This window comes from Anguilla anguilla, chromosome 1, assembly GCF_013347855.1.
Source record: "Anguilla anguilla isolate fAngAng1 chromosome 1, fAngAng1.pri, whole genome shotgun sequence".
Classification (NCBI taxonomy): domain Eukaryota; kingdom Metazoa; phylum Chordata; class Actinopteri; order Anguilliformes; family Anguillidae; genus Anguilla; species Anguilla anguilla.
In genome coordinates, this window is record NC_049201.1 from 23,267,126 (window position 1) to 23,287,659 (window position 20,534).

Below are 20,534 nucleotides of genomic sequence, written 5' to 3' on the forward strand. Positions count from 1 at the left end.
ATGGTTATGGTGTGGTCTGACCATATTGTGGTAAAAAAGCAAATTACATTTAGATTAATTTGGCTGATGCGCAAGTTCTAAGGACACTATGAACAGGAGATACGTGTAAAATACGTGGGCTAATTATATTGTAATTTGTTTTTCAATAACACATTGTAAAATGAACCGTGTGCATTTAAACCACTTCTGAGCCGTCACTTCCCTCAGGACAACAGTCATAACCAAGGCCATTTGCGCTTGTGGTTAAAAAGGCTGACCTCCATGGCAAAGCACTTTGACTGAATCATACAAGTGAGTTCACAACTGGTTTTGTATGACGCATGAATGCAGATCCCTCCGCTTGCACTGTCACTGTGAATCTGTGAATTCCACATCACTGAAATAAAAGGGGATTTATTTCTTACCCTTCGTAGAAAACCAAAATGTCACTCGTAAAATGTCCCATTTTCCTGAAATTGCATGCCCATTCCGGGTGCAGTAAATCTACTAGGCTCATCTATTCAGTAAAATGTTGTTCTTTTGCATCTGTGTAGATTTGAATCCCCATTATCTGTCTTTTATAGCTTTCATACAAAATTTCATGAATATGATAAAACAGGTTTGCATTATCAGCTGCTTGTGTCAGTGCAAATCCTTTAACTTCTTTAACTTCAAAAGAAAACTGGGCTTTTGGTTCTGCTGCTTTCAATTATATACACCTGGTTTTGTTTTTGCCTATACTCAAGGGTGTTTTCGAAGGACAACACTGGCTATTTAAGAATGCATTGTACGCATCGTGTAATACTTAAGAAACTGTTTGCTTCGATAGATTGATAATTAAGAACTTCAGCATATTTTAAAAAATAAGTCCAAATGGTCAAACAATTCTGCTTTGTCCAAATGTCAGGTAACAAGCTGTGCAATGTAATGGAAATTGTTTTCGGATGTTGAATATGTCACAATGAATTTTTACAGGAACACAGGATGTCAGTAGATTTACGAGGCCATTTTGAAATTAAACTCAAAATACTGTACTACTGGCGTCTCCTATTCAGATTCTGAATTTGTTGTCCATGTAGTTTTACAATTGAATGATAATTTTTTTTCTTGTATTTTGTATTCGGTCAGCAAGATAGTATTTCTCACCCTGACTGAAGAGAACTGTTGTTGCCTACTGTTCCAGTGCCCAGCCCTTGAATAGAAACCGAAAATATCATTAGCTTTAGCCTAGCTCTCAAATTCCTCAGCTGCAGGCAAAATTTCATGCCAATTACGGATAGTAATCAGCAGTAATGACAGCCTTAAATTCATGACGCATTCAGGGGCACCTCCGTCTGTTGGCTCACGCTGCGTTTGATCTGTTACTGTACGTTGTTTAAACTGTACACTCCAGTGGGAGACTCGCGCTCTTGGAAACCTGCACTTAAAATCCATATACACAGAGATTCAGTTACCTTCTACTCGCCCTCAAGTTCCAAGGCTGTGTATATTTAAAGAGTTAATGACAGGTTGTGTTGGCTTAAACAAATACCAGGCCTTAAGTGGGACATAACTGCAGTGAACTGAACTATTGCCCCCCTCTTACACTGGTTAGCATCAAACAATTATTTCAAATTCATTCTCAAATAGTAATTTTGACAGATAAATACCAGATCACTTCTTTTCTCGAACTACTCATTCGTTGCACAAATGACAGTACAATTGACTATGTACAAGGAACTTTCAATGTGTAAAACTGTCAGGAGTCAGTTGACTAAACCCATTTGAATACTAGACTAGTGGGGTCCAATCATGTGCCATGGAGTACATAGGTTTTCATTCCTGCCAATCACTTCACCCGCTGATTTCACCAATTAGTTCCTCCTCTCTAGGTGAAGGTGGTAATCAGTGAAATCAGCAGGTGAAGTGATTGGTTGGAATGAAAATCTGCATACGCTCAGCCCTCCATGACACGATTGGACACCACTGCACTAGACCATTGTTATTTTACTCGCAATGCTAGTCAAATACAAGTTGGTGAATAATTCAAGCATCCTAGGTTGTTTATTTTGTCCTTTAATTAGTGTGGCTCTGAAATCTGTGCTGGCCCACCTGCATGCATACAAGGAGCACTAATGTCGACACACTCACCTGTCAGTAAGGGGTTTATATCAGGGATACTCAAATCGGGCCCTCAAGGTCAGCAGTGCTTGCTGGTTCCCTCTTCTGCCTGATAGTCACACAGTCCAATAGTGTCGCTGATTGGACATAAGATTACACTCAGCTGGTGTGTCAGGTTTAAATCAGTCCCAGATAGATTAAAGGGGCGGAATGAAACCCAGCAGTACTACAGGCCCCCAGGGCCAGATCAGAGCAGTCCTGGGCTATATCCACACAGCTACTGGAGAAAGCGTGCCCAGACTGTACGAGGGGTACACGTCTCTTATTGCAGACTGCCGGTGGGCTGCACGAGCCTGGGGAGCCTTCAGAGCCTGTCGGCCAATCGAAAACAGCCTTGGTTGAGCTACCCTACCCTACCCCACCCCCTCCCCCAAGGAGAACTTAGTATACAGTATACAGACCCAGTGAGTGCACACCTTCGCAAGCAGCAGCAACCACGGCACAAGCGCATTTAGGCTTTAATGGACTTTTTTTTAAAAAACACTGCAATAACAGCAGTGAAAACAACAGTGAATTTTATTCATCCCATAGAGAGACGGTGTAATCTCTCCTCAGTCAGTACAACACATAACAGACTTGAGAGCGTAAGAAAAAAAAAATTCAACGGAAGGGACAGCCCCGTTTACACGTTCACATTTGCCCAGCGGTCCAGGAAACCCACACAGAGGGCACAAAATATGAGCATTTAAAAAGTTTTTACCAAGCTGTGCAGACAGTGGGGACCGAGTCATTTCACACACTGCTTTCTGTGAAAGAAACGCTTACTCATGGAAGAGAGTCCGCTTCTGAGAATAGCACAGATGCGCTTGCTAGAATGGCGGGAAGAACCATGCATCAGCACAAAATCCCTTTCCATAATTAAAAAAAAGAGGCGTTAAACTGTTTATTACGGTCAGTACGGATGTGTAAAACGACAGCACATTATTATAAGCCATGTCATCCACAGAGAGCCATGAAAACACTGGTATGCATTTTTAATGATGCAGTCAACAGCCTACGCTACCATGTGAACTGGACTGGTTCTATGTTACGGTTCTAACTTGAAGGCCTATTGAGCGACGGGTCCATTAGAAGCAGGAGCTACAACTAACAGATTGAGAGCAATTTATTACAGCCGGCACACAGACTGCAGGGATGTCATTGCAGAGGCAGGGGTGAGGGGGCAGGCCTTTGGGTTGGGGGGCGGAGCAAACTGCAGTGATGTCACAGTAAAGGGGGCGGGGGGATGGATTTAGGCCTTGGAGGACAGCATGGTCTCTTTATCCAGCAGGAGGTCTGCAAACCTCTGCTGCAGCTCCTTCTCTCTCTCCTGCTGTCTCTGTACATCTTCCCTGAGGGCCTGTGGAACAGAGACATAAAAACTCTGCATCAGCAAGCGCTACATACCGCAACATTCTGCCGCTCCAAATATCTAATTTCCCAACAAACAAACGTCATGCTTTAGGGCGAAAACAGGAATCTCAATCTCCGCACGAATAATTAGTGTAGGGCGATTTGCATTCATTATTACTTCTAATTAGGAAAACAATGACCGGATTATTTGTGGCCTACTCAGGGTACTTGACGAGTACTTTATTTAAGAAACTCTTTTTAAAGATACGTTACAAGCATTTAAATGCTAATCCAGGCGATCAATCTGATTTCATGGCTAAATGTACAAAACACGCCGCTGAAAAGGACCAAACTCATTACTGAGAAAGCCAAGTGAGGCTCGACGGCACCGCGGCCAGGCTAATGGGGCCGGCGGCTCGGGCGTGACCTCTGACCTCTTGGCGCCGCGGGATGGCGGTGTCCTCCTGCTTCTTCAGCTCCTGGAAGGTGCGGAGCTCCACCTGCGCCTGCTCCACCTGGTCCCAGAGGTCGCCCAGCTGCTTCACCAGGCCCATGGCCCGCGACTGGTAGCCCCCCAGCAGCACCTTCATCTTCTTCTCCATCTTCGCCGCGCGCTTGGCCTCCGCCGTCATGTGGCCGCGGTTCACCTGTGGCGGGAACGGAGGCGCCCCCTCGTGAGATAACGCTCTTCCTGAGGTAAAAGCAGTTTTACATATTCTTTGCGCAACCATAAGAATAAAGCAACAGAACCTCCCATTGCCAGGCAGAACATTGTGGATCGAGGAACTAGAAGGAAGGATAGCAGGACCTGTCCATCCAGCTACTACTACGCACGCATACACGCACGCACATACACACACATAGACACACACACACACACACACACACACACACAGACACACAATCCTCAATCCGTTTATAAATCGCCACATGAAGCAAAAGCCCTGCAATCCCTCTGCAGAGCAAATAAAAACATCCAGCACTACTGGTGACAGAGCGGTGTTGGATACCGAAGAGTACTACTGCCAAACCTAACACGTGCATGCGCGCGCGCGCACACACACACACACACACACACACACAGGGACTTAGAATCAAATTTTACTTTTACAAATGTGCATGACACGCGAGAGAACAGCCAGTACTCTGTCAGAAAAAAATAGATTTTGGCAACAAAAAAAAACCCCGCAACAACAACAGACTTTTCCCAACATCAACACACCAACACCCCCCCGCCCCCGGGGCAGCCCCTCTAGTCCTGGATTGAACCGTCCCCCTCCCCCGGCTTCCCAGCAGGGCTGGGCAGTTTTACTGGAACAGGCCGCGCGGAGCTGGGATTCCCGTCAGCAGGGCCGCTGTACGCGAGCGCTGTAATCCGAGCGGTCCGCCTCGCTGACGCGAACCAGCGCCGACGGAGGAGGAGGAAACCAAATAAAAATAAAAAAACCCCAAACTGGCAGCTTCCCGTCAGAGTTTCTGTAAAAAGGCTAAAGAAACCTGGAGCCCTCCGTTAGCTCAGAAAGCTGTGGCGCTCTGCGGTCCTGACGCTACACGAGACGACCAGCAGGGGACACCCTCGCGCCTCTCCCGCGCGCTTAGCGTGCGATGGGGTGCTGACGAAGAGCTCCAGATCCAATAAGCACTGTCCGGGAATCCTCTTTCCAGACGGCACGAAAGAGGATCCACGAACACATTACCAGACTCCAGCCAATCGCGTCACTATTCATTCGACGGACGGCGCTGTGATTGGCCGGCCTGCACCAGCTGCCTTTATATCCGTAATTAAAGTGGCTGCAGGTCCCAAATGCCTTCATTCAGAAGGCAGATGTTGTCTGAATCAAGGCCAAGCTCACGCCCCGATTTCCCAGCCAAGAAACGCAACCGCCTCCTCAATAACATTAACGTGTCTCTATCTACTGTCTGGAAGTACTTGGGCCAAATTTGTGTTTAATCTGTTTAGAAGGGAGGTGGGAAGACATAAAATAATGGGAAATAAAATTATACGCATTCACTTGCTGCATGCTACTTTGTATGCATAACTGGGAATATTCTTGGGAATAACGTCCACCAAACTTCCATTATATTCGAGGTCTTAAAAAACATCTGCTGCATGTGATAATATTACGACAAACTATTTGATAAACATTAAAAGGGCTTGACTCACCAAACGTGTAAAAGACTACCGCATGGCAAGTTTATATCAACAGTACTGTGGTTTTCCACCCTAATTCAATGCTTCCAATAAAAATCTCCCATTAGAAATAAACAAACAATGCTGCCCCCTGCTGGAAGGACACCAAACAGACTTAGAGACAACTTTTGGACCCAACAGTTTGTGTGTGTAATGAAGGATATTTTAAATATTACTAGAGGTTCCTGGTGACCAGCTGGTTTTACAAGCTGCTTTGGAGTTACCTAGTACCTTCCACAGTGTGGAATAGCTTGTCAGGTCATGAAGTAGAGGCAGAAACTCTGCAGGGTTTTCAAGACCAGGCTTGATAAGGTGCTAAATACTACCTAGATTGTAGGTAAACCGAGCACTAGGTACACTTCAGTGGTAGGAAAACGGCAAGGGTTGTTGGGCTGAATTGCCTTCTCATTATGTCATGTCATGCTAGTCTATGTTCTTGCTTTTGACGACGAACCCTTGAATGCCCCAATACCAGTTATTGTAAAGTTGGCTGGTAGTCAGAAACTTCTTTACTTACAACATTCTTAATTGCACTTAAGAACTGTCTGGGCCAATGGAAACAGCCAGTATCCCGACCCAGCAGAAACTGTGCTGAACGTATGCAGGGCTCACCTCCAGCTTCTTCTCCAGAGACTCGATGCGGTCCTTCTTGCTGGCCAGGTTGGCTCGGGTGTAGCGGCTCTGCCCGGGCAGGTACAGCACCTGGCTGTAGCACTCCTCCCACACCTGGCTGTAGGCCTCCATGGACAGGTCCCCGTGGCCCATGCCGTGCTTCACCACCTCCATCTCCTGCACCAGCAGCTCATCCGCCTGTCCAACGCACGCAGAGATAGAGACCACACTTACTCAACATGCCACCTCCACCTGTCTATCTAACACAGAGACTATTCTTACTCAACATGCTACCTCCACCTGCCTATCTAACACAGAGAGAGACTGTTCTTACTCAACATGCTACCTCCACCTGCCAGCCTATTAGAGACACAGACCGCAATTACTCAACATGGTTCCTGACTAACTGAGAAAAAGAGAGAGAGAGAGAGAGACACAGACAAGCATTCCAGCATGTTCATCTATGTGGTCATAACTACACTCCTGAATAGTCTGCTGGTAAACTAAAAGTCTAGATGGGCTGAACGACCACTACCTGTCATTATGATTTATTATGTTCCAGCTGAACCGTTGCAGCGTCACTGTTGAGCGAATGGTCAGAACTCGGTCAAAAAGCGTTTTTTAACCGTTGAGCTGTCCTGAAGTTGAGTTGTCTCTCAGTACCATTACAGGGACCCGACGAAGAGGAGAGCGACCCACCTTCCTCAGGTCGTCCTCGGTCACCTTGGTGTAGGGTATCTTGTCCAGGTAGGCGATGTGCTCAGCGTTGTTGGAGCTGGAGCCGGGGCCCTTGGTCTTCTTGCTGAGGGGCTCGCTGTAAGGGTGGTGCAGGCTGTCGTGGTGGATCATGGTGATCATCTCCCTCTTGATCAGCTCCTCCGCCTGCTGCAGGTCCGTCAGCGGAGGCTCCACGTTCTGCGGCCTCAGGATGGTCTCGTTCACCTGACCGGTCAATCGACACGCACACGTTCGTCAAACACCGAGCGCTTCCACGCACATCCTGCTTCTCTGCAGCGGAGAAATCGCGAATGGACTTGTGAAACTGAATGCAATTGAGCGTTTAACTGAGGAGTTTTTCTAATTGAGTATTTAACTGAGTGGAGCTAAGAATGGCCATGGGATTGATCTCTCATGGGCGGGGCAAGCTGCAGGGCAGGAATATATATATCATTGTGGGATTGACCTCTGAGGGGTGGGGCCAAAGGTCATCACACATCTGACCTCAGAGGAAAACTGCAGGGAGGGGCTAAAGATTGTCATGCGAGTGACACTCTGAGGGGTAGGGAAAACTGTAGGGTGAGGTGGGGCTAAAGATTGTCATGTGACTGACCTCTGAGGGGCGGGGCAAAGCCCTCTGCACCGCCACGTGTCTCTGTTTCAGCTCCTTCTCACGCTCCGCATCTCTGGCAACCTGAAAAAGTCAAATGCATCACCTTTAGCAACGCACAGCACCGCATCATGGGACTATGAGACCGTGTGCTGCGATCACAAGTAGGGCAGCAGATTCTCAGCCCATACGCCAATCCCATGTGCGGCTAGGGACTGCAGACCGTAAAAAAAAAAAACTGCCATTTTCAAAACACATCTGTATTGTACTGACCAACCCTCTCCTACAGGGGGCCCAGGTTTGCTACAAACCTGTTTGCGCAGCTCTATTTCAGAGGCGTCCTCCACGAAGCTCTCGTCCATCTCGCGCTCCTCCAGCTCCCTCTCGGCGTTCTCCGGCAGCACGATCTCAAAGTCGTTCTTGGGCAGGGGCAGCCCCATGAGGCCCATCTTCAGCTGCTCGCGCGACTCCCTTTGCTATCACGGGGGGGAAAAAAAAGAAAAAAACACAGAGGGGTCAGGCTCGCCGCGCCCATGCTCTGGGTTTCAGGCGCAGTCCCATAATCCCCTGCTTCCTGGGGCCAGGCACACGTGACCCACCAGGTGTTTGGCGAAGGCGGGGTCGGAGTAGTCCACCATCCCCTCCTCGGCGTTGATGTTGAGTTTGTCCCTCAGGGGGGTCCGGCTGGGGGTCACGCCCACTGGGGGCTTAGGGGTCAGTCCGCCCTGGGGGGTCAGGCCCTCTGCTCCGTGACTCGGGGTCCTGTGGGGAAACGCGGCAGGAAATGATGTCACAAACCAAGCTGGAACCCCGTCTACTGTCCACACATTTGGTAGGCATTCCAGACCCCACATCCAGAGGGTAAAGTTGTAAACCAAAACCGCTGAATCCAAGTGCTTTATCTAGGCACAATTTAAAACCCCAAGGCATGAGTCCAAAACGGAGGAGCTCCAATAGAGGAGGATCACTGGAGGTCCCCTTGTGGATGCAGGATTGTCCTTACCTGAAGGGCGTAGCCAGCACCGTGTTGGGGGTCTGCACCACCTGTCTTTGAGGGGTGACCCCGGAGAAGTCGCTCTCGTGGAGAGGTGTGTTCAGACCACCTTTCAGAGGCGTGTCCACGTTGGTCAGAGCCATCAAATTCTGGGCTTCCTGTGAGAAACGCATAAAACATTGCAGTCAGACCAAAGGGAAATTACCCTTAAATTGAAATGACACCACGATATTATAATGACAGGCTGCTTCTCATCTTTCCAGCGTACCAGAAATCCAATTATAATATTGACAATTATACCATATTTATTAGTAAAACCATTTCATTCAAACAGTAATGTGAGATAATCTGAAATTTCATAATCAGCTCTTCAGCAATGCACGTCTCAAACAAACCCCAGAATGCATTGCACCTCGTGTCTCCAAACCGACTCATCGGTCAATAGGAGCTCTCATACCGTAGCTCCTTACAACCACAAACCTGACCACTGAGTGTGACCAGCGATGCACAGCCAAGGATATACAGCAACGGAAGCACAGCGACCAGCTAGCTAGCCAGATATTCCTTGTGAGGCTAGATTATAATACATTTTATTTTTTTATACATTAAAATTTTTTTTTGAGTATATCCAATTCCAACCCCAAATTGGAACGTCCAATCATCTCCCACTGCTGTTTCAGGAACACAGACATCCACGGTTCTCCACCAAGATTCAAGGTGTAGCCAGCTGCTTCTTTACACACCACAGACTACACTTGAACTCACAGAGTGGAGTCGGAGGAAGACCTTTCATATGCGGCTACTGGCTGCAATTCATGGGCGCCCAATCGGCCAGCAGGGGTTGCTACGTGGCAAAGAACACGGAGCCCTGTGCGACTGAACCCTCCCATGTGAACCATGAACCCGCCAATTGCTACCGGTTGCGGGGCAGTTGCGACTGGCCTGGTTCAGATTCAACCTGAGGCCGAGAGGCTCATCCATTCACCACAGTAAGGTGCCTTAACCGAACGAGCCAATCCAGCAACCCGCCAAAACTTTATGATTTAAAAATTTAAAAGTAAAATTCTTGGCAGACAGAAAAAATGGCATGACTAGAAAGCAAATTACACCACGCTCATTCCAACACTGGCTGTGGCTCAACACGGAAATTTGCTCAAAGGCATCCACAGGTGCTCTCACACAATAACATGTTGCATTGAGTCCTACTTTCTGCCAAACAGGAGCTCCTTCTGTCAGTGCGACCCCAGCTGCCACACATTGTTTAATTTTATCAGCAAAATTGTTTACATTACACACAGCTGGAGGACCTGTCATCTGTTTACTCTGTTGGATAAAGTTCAATACAGCTGGATATCATCCTGCAGTAAATTGTTATAGAGCACTGTGTCTTTTTCAGACTGAGCCAGAGCTGGTCAACACTGCCACCGTCACTGTACTCAACTTGGCATTTACTCAGCCTGAGGTGTGTACAGAGGCACCGGTGCATAACGTGTGGTAGGTGTGCTAAGGTGTCGGTAAAAGGTATGTACACTATGTAAGGGACTTGTGTTTAAGAGGGTACCAGTGTATAATGTGTGTAAAATGCATGAAGGACCTGTGTGTAAGGTGGTACCTGTGTATATGGAGTGTAAAGTGTGTAAGGGAACTGTGTGTAAGGTGTATAAGTGGGTACCTGTATATAAGGTGTGTAAAATGTATAAGTGGGTACCTGTATATAAGGTGTGTAAGGTGTGAAGGGGGTACCTGTAGAATCTTGTCCTGGGCAGCAGGGGTTTTGGGGGTGCGCAGGGCCATGCTGCTGTTGGTGACGTTGTACTCGGACAGCAGGGCGCTGGAGGCGGAGTTGGTGATCCCAGACTCCTCAGCGGTCTGACGAGCGACCTCGCTGGCCTGGCCCAGCTTCACCACCTCCTCCAGCTCAGCGTCTGAGATCTACAATAACAACAAAATGAAGAACAGTCAGTAAAAATTGTTGTCATAAGCTTATTAAGTATAATCACCTTGCTTTAGGGTCCTGTACGAGCTTAGTAATTACGAACTGGGAAGAGCTGAGAGCAAACTGACAGACAGACAAACAGACAGACAGACACACACAGCTTACCTGTGGGGCAGGGAGGACCAGCTTGCTCCTCTTCTTGGTGAACTCGGACACTCCGCTGGTCTGTAGGATGGCTGAGGGAAGGTCAGACTCCTTCCTCTTCTTCATCTTCTGCCGATCCTTCTTCCGCTCCCTCTCCTCCTTTTCGCTGCACAAAGGAAGCACAACAAGTACAGCGTTAAAGTCACATTAAGGAACGCCTGTGGAGGTTATGGCACTAAAGCTGTTATGCATGAATATGTACAGAAGCCAGCTGGCTAGTCCAATACAGAATAATTCAACGCTAACCTGTAGGCAATTATTTCCCTTACAACCAAAATATTTTTTCAGGCGAGTGCAATTCAGAAGATGTGTGTGTCTGTGTGTGCAAGAGAGAGAGAAGAAATGCATACTGTGCATCCTTAATGTAAATCTCCAGGTGCAAGTGGACTTCTAAAATTCTCTCACTAGGTGAATATGCAACGGTGTTCACAGTGTTTATCTGGTACAGGACCAGTGTGTTTGCACAGTCTTTACTCACTTCCTCAGCTCTCCGTCAAGGTGCTGCTGACGCAGGCGTTTGAAGTTGGGCTCCAGGGACTGGTAGTTCTCCATGGATGTGTCGTAGAATCCCTGTGCGGGCTTCTTCTCGAAGGGGATCTCTGCGTTGTAGTCCACACCTCGTTTCTTCTTCCTCTTCTTCTGGACGTCGATTCCGGCGGCCCTCAGCTCACGCCGCTTCTGCAGGGCGGCCAGGCGCCTGGGCGGGGCCAGGGCAGGGGGAGGGGGAGGGGTGAGGCAGGGCGGGGCCAGGGCAGGGGGAGGGGGAGGGGTGAGGCAGGGCGGGGCCAGGGCAGGGGGAGGGGTGAGGCGGGCACAGGGTCATTCAAACTACCGTGTCGGGAGCCAACATCACCCGTGAACATGTCTTCGACTGACAGATGTCATCAGCAAAAGCATCGATTCCCATGAGTGCTGGACAATACAAGCATGCTACCAAGCGTCTTCAGTGAAATAATTGCTGTGACTTCAGGTCTACATTACAGAGACCAAAGTTATGTAAAAAATCACCCACCGATTCAATGCATTCTGACTGTATAATACAAACTGATTCAGTTAAATGTAACTGAACAGTACTCAGTGATTCAGTACACTCTGACTGCACAGTACTTAGTGATTCAGTACATGGTGACTGGACAGTACCTATTATTTCAGTACAATCTGGCAATACAATACCCAATGATTCAATACATTTTGACAGTACAATACCGTCATTCAGACAGTACTCAGTGTGTGTTGTACCTGGCTTCTTCCAGCTGCTTCTCCCTGGCTTTCCGCTTGGCCTTCTTGCCCTGAGTGTTGGCCAGACGAGCCCTGGCCTCTGACAGCATCTCCAGCTCATCTGGGGATCAGACATACGGCGTTAAGCAGAAACCGCTACATTAAATTAGCTCAACTATCAGTGAAAATGCCTTGGGTTTATCAGACCTACAGCTAGGGTAATGTCTCAGGCATAACTCAGCCTGGGTCACTTTCAAAGTGGTCAGAGAAGTGGACACTCAGGATTCAAAAATGTCACCTTCGTCCATGTCCACAGGGTCTGGCCGGGCGGGCTTGGTCTCAGGGTTGGGGTCAATCTCTCCCGGTTTGAGTTTGCGAGGGTCATCCGCTGTGTCCTCTTCATTGTCTCTCTGAGCAGCTTTGTCTCTGGAGCAAACAGCACAAGTTCACTTCCTTCATCTGTTACCAATGCAGTTACCTCATTCATTGCAGCGTCTTTCTGTATTAAAACTTAAAGATGCATGGAGAAGGGGGGCGTGGCTTCTAATCAATCATGTGATGTCCACATCTAATTTTACATTGACATAGAGAGTGAACAAATTCAAGCACAGTGCACTGGCATGCCGTGCACAAACACTACATGTCAGCACTATGCACGTATGCACCATACAGCACTGCAGATTTTCACTGTGCAATAATTTGCATCAACACCCCATGCATTTACACACTGTACTTCAACTCCCAACACTCACAGCAGGAACTCATAGTGCTCCAGGCACTGTGCGGCAGTTCTGCCGATGATGGGGGCGATGGTCCTCCACTGTGTGGGCATCAGCTTGGCCAGATGGAGCAGCTTCTCTTCCTCCTCCCGAGACCATTCTGTCTTCTTAATGCTGGGGTCCAACCACTCATACCTGCAGCCCGCAAGAGAACATTCTGGAGACTGCGCTCTGACCTTTACACAGGATATTACACACTCAACTTCACTCAAACTTGAAAGGGGATCCTCTCTGTTATATGTAATTCAACAGTGTGCATTTTCCTCTGCAATATTTCCTAAAGCAAGCTTGAAAAGTGAACACTTGTAATTACACTGTCATTTAGCCATTATGATTTGCTGACAGAAAATGTTTCCACAATGCCTGCAAAACAGATTGTATGAAATGGAAATTTGGTCAGTTATAGCAAACTAACCACTGTTCTAGCTAGGGTAGAACTAGTCACATACAGCTGCAGATCAGATACTGCACTCACCATCTGGCTTTACACTGTTTAGCGGACTTTCGGTGCAGTAGGGAGGCAATTCGAGACCACTGGTTTTTTCCATATTTCATAACCGCCGCCTTAAGGATTTCATCCTGGAAAGAGATGTTACATATATCAACCACCATAACGGAAGCACGGGAAAGGCGCATCTTTAGCAAAAACACCAGTACAAATGCAGAGCCACGTAGTAGGCTCTGTATCAGGATACGACTAGTACAACACCAGGAACTGATATGTGTTGCATGCTTCAAAACCAAGTATGGTCATCACGTTTGAAATCGATGCCTTTCTGACAGGACTCTCTCGCGCTGCTTTGAAACGGTTTCCCCTACATAACATGCACTGTCCAGAGGCGTCTAGACTTTACATTTCATATTACGTTAATGATATATTTGCTATAATGTCCCAACCCAAGATAAATTACATGAAGTCAATGATCACCTGACTCAAAAAGTGCAACTCAGAAAACATTACTAGTGGTATTACCACAAGGCATCCAACTTTGAGGTTAAACACAATCAGTGGAAAAAGAGTTGTACCTGGCTGACTGGCTAGCTATGCAATCCTAGCCGTTCATTTCTTATTAGCTGCCATATTTTAAACGTTAACAGGCAAACCAAAATGAAATTTCTAAGCAGTAAGTAAGCAAGCTAACTTACATCTAGCCAGCCTCTGACTGACCCAGTTGCAGCTTGCAATGCATTTAGCTAGCTAGCTACGAGCACCAAAGCTTGCCAACGTTAGCTTCACCTACTACAAGATTAAGCTACGTAAATGTAACACAGTACCGACAGCCAGTTTACAACCAGATGCATATAATTTACAGGCAATTCAATGTTCCATAAAAGGGTATAATGCCATAGCGAAATAAGTTTAACTAGCGTTATTTGTTTAGCTAGCGTTAGCAAGTTAGCAAGCAGATATGGAAAAATATGTCCTCGTAGCTGAAGCTAGAAAAAAACATACCTCAGTGTTTCGCCACACGCCCCCTTTAATCATAATTCTCGGCATCTTGAAACCTGTGCCTTCTTACTCCCTATGCCAGAATAAAATGAAATGACCAAGACTATTATTTTAGAATAACAAAATAAAGCGATATGGTTTCTAACTCGAATCCACTTCAATATGGCACCTGAATCCTATGACTTCCGGCATTGCATTATGGGATATTTGAGACTCCACATGTACGCATGAAAGTTTCACTTTGTCTAACAGTGTCCCTACAGCGCCCCTTACGCCAGGAGGTAATACAACTCCGCAACTGGTCGACAGTTCTGCGAGCCTTTCGTCTTTTAAATACACGCACACAAATTCACACGCACACACGTACACAGACTTGGTCATTCGACCATTCTCTAGTTTATTGCCTTAATACCTCTTTCCTTGCACTCTAGAAACAACAACAACAACAACAACAACAATAATAATAATAATAGTAATAATAATAATAATTATTATTTATGCCTGGCTTCTGGCCTTTCTGTGTGAGTCTGGGTATTTCTTGTGAGAAAAAATCTCTTAAAATCCAATTGCAAGCACAAGCCTTGTGAGCAAACTGCAGTGTTGCCACACATGTCAGCTGGGACCACTGGGAGCTAAGGAAGTACTGAGTGTTCCAGATCACAGAGTTTAGACGCCATCAAACATAGACGGTTCCCCGCTGCCAGAGTGGCCACTGCTCAGCCAGACATCTGGCTGAATGCCTTTCATGCGCACAGCAGGGTTCAACAGAGCCTCAGCACAAAATCACATACGTATTTTATTTTTATATGAATTTGTCCTTGATATTAAAAAGGTATTTAAAAGTTCTAGCAAAAATTTTCTCACTCAGTTTAAAAGGAATAGGCTATTATGAATGATGACTGGTTTCCCCAAGACCATAGACGATGTGATAGACATACAATAAGCTTTTGCGCAATGCAAATTGGCATTATTTTGGCAGTATATCAAAATATTTTTGGTCAACATATGTTACTAGTTTTCTAGTCTTTAAATTAAGATATCTATACAATATCAATATTACCATGAATGTTACATGCTTTAAAATTATTCAATAAATCCACATCCTTCATTAATTTACAGGTGATGATATAAAGGGTAGGTTAAAAAAAAGAAAAAAGAAAAGAAAGTTCCATTCTGCAGTATCTCAACATTTCCCACGTGTGGAATGGGACTGGACAAACTGGTGCTTTGAACTGTTCAAATGACCATCTTCCTCACAGTAAATACACCAGGGTCAGAGATTAATGAAGGCCTTACCTGACTTAGACAGCTTTGTTTCAGGCACCATTTAATTAAAGTCTTTATATGATGACTGCATGGTCACATGCTGTGTCCTTTTATAAGGATATAAACAAATTCCTTCGTAAAAGTCACAAATGACCCCGAAAATCAAATCCAGGGGGCAAGAATCACCCCTTGATAAAAAAAGTTAATATCTGACACTGTAGTACACGCAAATTGCAAACAATTTGTGCTAACTTAATTTATTAAAGCTATAATATTTCACTGGTGCAACCTCAATAAATGCACATGAATGCAATCAAAGGATGCCAGTGAGCGGCTTCACTCACATTCATTGGAATCCATAACATAATGAGTATAAATACACTTCTCTTTTACAAGCCTTGTTTTTCCATTTAGAAATATGTCTAGGCAATAGGAAAAGGGTTGGCAGTATAGTATAATGGGTAGGGAACTGGGCTTGTAACCTATAGGTTACAGGTTTATTTCACAACCTGTGCACTGACATTGTACCCTTGAGCAAGGTACTTAATTTAAGTTGCTTCATTACATCCAGCAGGCTAAATGAAAACTATATAAAAATGCAAATGTTGTGCAAGTTGCTCTGGACACGAAGGTCTGCTGAATGTCAATAATGTAAAGTAATGTCTGAATAATTAAGGGTGTTTTCGTGCTATATCAGCATCATAAAAAATACCTGAAATGTGTGTAGTGTAGCCATGAGGTCACTGAAGCCTAATCATCTCAGAGGCCACTGTGAGCCCTTGTGCGTGCTGATTGGATTAAGGTCTTCCAACTACAAGAGATGGAGACGGAGGAAAGAGGCTTTGCTAATTCTACATGTCCATTTCCAGCCTCAGTTCACTACTCCACAGCACAACAGGGAGATGCACCCCAGCAGCATTTGATTGTCTGAGATCCTGAACACAAGAGGCGTGCCCACATACGCGATTCCATCATCCAACATTAGCAACACCAGAGACGGGCCTGAAGAAGCGATTCGGAGCTCTGCTCGTCGTCTGACTGTCCAGGACATGGATCTGGGAAAAGCAAAGCTTCTGCGGACAGGCCTGAACACCCTGCACCAGGCAATCCACCCGGTGCATGGAATAGCATGGACAGACGGAAAGCAGGTGTGCCTCACTTCCTTGTACTTTGCCAAAGGAGACCTGCAGTTCGGCGACACTAATGTCATCGGGCAGTTCGAGCACGTGCTGGGACTGTACTGGGGTCCCCTCTGCTGCTCAGGGTCCCCTGCACTGCTGGCGGTGCAGCACAAGAAGCGTGTGACGGTGTGGCAGCTGCAGCTCAGCTCGCTGGAGCAGAACAAGCTGCTGTGCACGCAGACGTGCGAGGTGAGCGAGCCGTTCCCCCTGCTCTCCCAGGGCTGCATCTGGCACCCCAGGTCAGACATCCTGGCTATCCTCACCAAGCGCGATGCCTCAGTCCTCTTCTCGGTGCGCGTGGACAACCGCAGGGTGCGGGCGGAGATCAAGGGGAGCGGCATGATCCAATGCGCCTGCTGGACGAGGGATGGCAGGCGCCTGGTGCTGGCCATCGGCACCACCCTCCACTCCTACATCTGGAATGACATCCAGAGGATGCTGACGGCCTGCACCTTCTGTCCCATGTTCGATGTGGGTGGCTACATCTGCGCCATGGATTCTACCGACGAGGCTCAGGTTGCTGTGGCAACCGAGCTGCCGCTTGACAGAACCAATGCAAGCATAGTGTGCGACATCTCCTCTGACTCTGAGCCCCTACCCTCCCAGTTGCCAGTGCCAATGCTGGAGGACGACTGGAGTCTGGACTCACGGAGGAGATCCTTTGACTCTGAAAGGTCATTGGGTTGCGGCTCTGTCTCCACACCTCCATACGGGACAGGGGACATGGTGCACATCCTGGCCAAGCATAGAAGGTCTGACCCCAGCCCCCTTTTCCACCTGAAGAGCCGGGACCACTTAGCAGGATCTGATCAAGACTCCTCTCACCTGGTTATGGTGACATATGAGAGGAAAGTGACCATAGTCAGGAAAGTCAGCATCCCTGGCATTCTGGTCCCGGATATCATGGCATTCAATGCGAGTGGACGCATTGTGGCAGTGGCCTCCAACTCCTGCAACATGGTGCTGGTGTATGGCATCATGACAGCTGCTATGCCTAACATGCAGCAGATCCAGCTGCAGAACAATGAGAGGCCCAAGGGGGTGTGCTTCCTGAATGACTGTTCGCTGCTCCTCATGGTGGGGAAGCAGAAGTCCGGTGATCCCGCCTTCCTCCCATCGTGCAGCAACACAGAAAAATATGCCATTAGGCTTGTGACTAAAGAACTCATTTACAATGAGGAAGTGTGTCCATTGGCGGCAAAATGCGTGGATTCAGATGTTAATTCACGCAGCATTAGAAGGAACTCCTCCAGAGAAGAACCTCCTGGAATAAAGGAACATGCATCCCTCGCATCGTCGGCTACCCAGTCACCAAATACCAGGAGGAAGCAGAGTGCAGAGATGAAGAATGGCAGCTCGGAAAGGAGAAGTTCCCACAACTCTCAACGCGGGAGCTCAAAGTCACCAATCACCATTGAGAACTATGACACGGATCACATCAAGCAGATGGCAAGCCTGGTGGCAGCTGGCCAGGTGGGCAAGGAGGCCGGCAGGGCTGGGTCACCCCGGTTGGAGGCGCTAGACAGGCTGCACCTAGAACCCACCCTGCCAAGGGACAGCTGCCTACAAAAAGAGAGGGCTCTGGATGAACTGTCCCAGAGTATCGAGAGACTTTTCGCCAGGTTCACAGAGCTGCAGCAGTGTCTGTTGGAAATTACAGACTTCACCCGCAATGGGAGGAAGTTCACAGGGAACTACCCTTCACCCCAGGACCCTCCCTGTGTAAATATAACATGTCAGGTAATGTCTGTCTTCTTCATAACAGGCTTAATATGGTTCACAAAAAGGTAAACATTTCTATGTCTGGTGCAGTAATTTTCCAGCAAAATCAAAACAGTCTGGATTTTATGTGGATTTAACCCTTGTCATGAGGGATTTGATGGAGCCTGTGTTTAGTTTGTTCCAGCCAGGATTTGTTGCTGCAGGTGGACAGTACGAACCACTCATAATCTGCTGGTGAAAGCCAATTAAGTAACGCAGTGTAAACTCCTCAACTGAAACAATAACATGTTAAAAATCATTTGCTGACTTCTCTGAAATTATCTTAAAGTTAACTGTGCATTGCTTGTTAAATAGTAATGATTCCTGGTATATTTCAATGGTTAGGTTCCACAGTATTTAAAAATATGTTACAACAGCAATTGAACATTTTCAAAAACAAAAATGTTAAATGGAGCATACAGTATACAGTGACTGACAGTCGCACCTCCCTTTTTTTCAAAGTGCAAACAAACTACTCATTTACTTTGCTATAGCAATCTAAAATCTGCAAATGATCAATGTGTATTTAACCACTGACTCCCTAAGTGGTACAATGTTAGTGCTTATGTGCCGATTCATTCCAAATAATTTTACTCAGTTTCAGTGATTCAATGGTAGTGCTTATCTGCAGATTCAATCTAAATGATTTTACTCAGTTTCAATGGTTCAGTGTGGGTGTTTATCTGCTGTGCGTGCTGTTGTCCCCTGCAGAAGCAGCTCTCTGAGAATGTGTTCATCGACGAGAGGCGACCTGTCCTTCTCTGTGAGAACAAGCTCCGTCTGGGCGTGGTCCGAGACCTCTTCAGCCTCTCTGTCGTGGAGATGATGCATGGTGAGCGTGAGTTGCTTGTCAGTTACTTTTTTAGGGGGAGGAGTTTATTGGGGGAGAACATTCAGAGCAGGTATTTTTGTTCCCAAAACAATTTCCTGAAACCTGTCAAGATAAATATTCCAGCTAGCACAAAGTAAGCAGCATGCCCAGCCAACATCCCATCCCCGTGGCATTACCTCTGTCCTCTCTCGCTCTTATTTCCCCCACTCACTGGACTCAATTTCTTCTCTTTCTGCACAGCTATAAAACATCTACACCACACAGCTTGTTTTTAAATGGCACACTCGTGCTTACTCAGAGGAGGAGAGGAGGAGATTAGGGGGAGAAGATGGGATTAAAAGGTTTAAAGTAAGATCAGCTTATAGTCGTGTTTGTGGCTTTGTGGTTTTCCTGGGTAAAAGAAGGTGAAACCATTAAAGCTCAAGGCTATTTTCCTAATGGCACTACAGTAAGAGCCTCGTGTGGCGAACCTGCCAGGAGACAAATTAAAGCTGACAGAGAGAAGATTTTATTATTCTAATAAAATCCTCGATTATCAGTGAATATAATAGGATTTTATGAGAGTACTTTCCCTTGGCTCGAGTTGAATGATTGATGCAGACTTAATGATTGTGAGATGATTTTGAAAGAGGTGTGTAATTAGCTTTCATCTTGTCACAGTGTCACATTACTGTTAAAACAGAATGTTTCTTCATATAGGACCGCTTTGGATTGTTCTTGCTGAGGATGCAGAAGGATTTGTGCCACTGACTTTCAAACCCGACAGCGAGCTCACTGTGCGGAATGGGAAGAGAAAAATGCCAGAGACTTTCCCCCGTGAGGCAGAAGTGCCAAGTCCAGCTCAGCCTGATTCCCAAAGCGCGGATACCTGAGGCCCACGGGCCTGGCTCAGGAAGTGCCACTAGACTGCAGGGACTGACCGAGAGATGAATCTGACAGCCGTGCACTTGTGTGAAAGAACCTGCCATTTTGAACTCTCAATATTTTCCATCGTTTATTTTCTTCTTTTACTTTCGAAACATTATGTCTGATAAATCGCTGTAATTTCCTTGTTACCTGTTTTTGATGAAAAGCTGTAACCGTTTTCTTATAATGGTAAATCGTTAAAGTAAGAAAAAGCTTGAAATCTCTGCAAAGGAATGATTTTTAGTGAATGTTTGAATATGTTTTTGTGTATGGAGGTCTATAGCACCATCATTTGTTTTGATTGAGCCAATCCTTTTATGTTTGGGTTGCCATTTAACTGTCAATAGAAGTTTAATGGTGTTCTACAGCCATTTTTTGTATGGAAGTGTTATGTGTGATAGAAAAA

At 46.5% G+C, this 20,534-nt stretch overlaps 2 protein-coding genes across 2 annotated transcripts; one reads left to right on the top strand and one right to left on the bottom strand.

The window, feature by feature from the left end:
• Nucleotides 1-2,637: 2,637 nt before the first annotated feature.
• cdc5l (CDC5 cell division cycle 5-like (S. pombe)) lies at nucleotides 2,638-14,364 on the bottom strand. Its single transcript, XM_035390038.1, has 16 exons — nucleotides 14,186-14,364; nucleotides 13,208-13,311; nucleotides 12,706-12,867; nucleotides 12,252-12,379; nucleotides 11,975-12,074; nucleotides 11,214-11,432; nucleotides 10,697-10,841; nucleotides 10,339-10,527; nucleotides 8,605-8,753; nucleotides 8,201-8,363; nucleotides 7,913-8,077; nucleotides 7,605-7,685; nucleotides 6,974-7,216; nucleotides 6,275-6,472; nucleotides 3,906-4,118; nucleotides 2,638-3,478 (listed from the first exon to the last, which is right to left on the bottom strand). The coding sequence occupies exons 1-16, from the start codon at nucleotides 14,228-14,230 to the stop codon at nucleotides 3,371-3,373; spliced, it is 2,412 nt and encodes an 803-aa protein (XP_035245929.1). The 5' UTR covers nucleotides 14,231-14,364; the 3' UTR covers nucleotides 2,638-3,370.
• A 2,133-nt stretch (nucleotides 14,365-16,497) lies between these two features.
• LOC118235711 (WD repeat and coiled-coil-containing protein-like) lies at nucleotides 16,498-20,116 on the top strand. The gene is made up of 3 exons (XM_035433776.1): nucleotides 16,498-18,369; nucleotides 19,102-19,222; nucleotides 19,922-20,116. The coding sequence occupies exons 1-3, from the start codon at nucleotides 16,498-16,500 to the stop codon at nucleotides 20,092-20,094; spliced, it is 2,166 nt and encodes a 721-aa protein (XP_035289667.1). The 3' UTR covers nucleotides 20,095-20,116.
• Nucleotides 20,117-20,534: the final 418 nt, after the last annotated feature.

What these genes read in the sequence shown, in the direction of transcription:
- cdc5l (XM_035390038.1), bottom strand. Translation starts at nt 14,230, where the DNA reads ATGCCGAGAATTATGATTAAAGGGGGCGTGTGGCGAAACACTGAG. An exon ending in CCGCCTTCGCCAAACACCTG is followed by an intron (nt 8,078 to 8,200) that starts GTGGGTCACGTG and finishes CCCCCGTGATAG; the next exon opens with CAAAGGGAGTCGCGCGAGCA. An exon ending in CCGAGGACGACCTGAGGAAG is followed by an intron (nt 6,473 to 6,973) that starts GTGGGTCGCTCT and finishes TGCGTTGGACAG; the next exon opens with GCGGATGAGCTGCTGGTGCA.
- LOC118235711 (XM_035433776.1), top strand. Translation starts at nt 16,498, where the DNA reads ATGGATCTGGGAAAAGCAAAGCTTCTGCGGACAGGCCTGAACACCCTG. An exon ending in GTGTAAATATAACATGTCAG is followed by an intron (nt 18,370 to 19,101) that starts GTAATGTCTGTC and finishes TGTCCCCTGCAG; the next exon opens with AAGCAGCTCTCTGAGAATGT. An exon ending in TGTCGTGGAGATGATGCATG is followed by an intron (nt 19,223 to 19,921) that starts GTGAGCGTGAGT and finishes TTCTTCATATAG; the next exon opens with GACCGCTTTGGATTGTTCTT.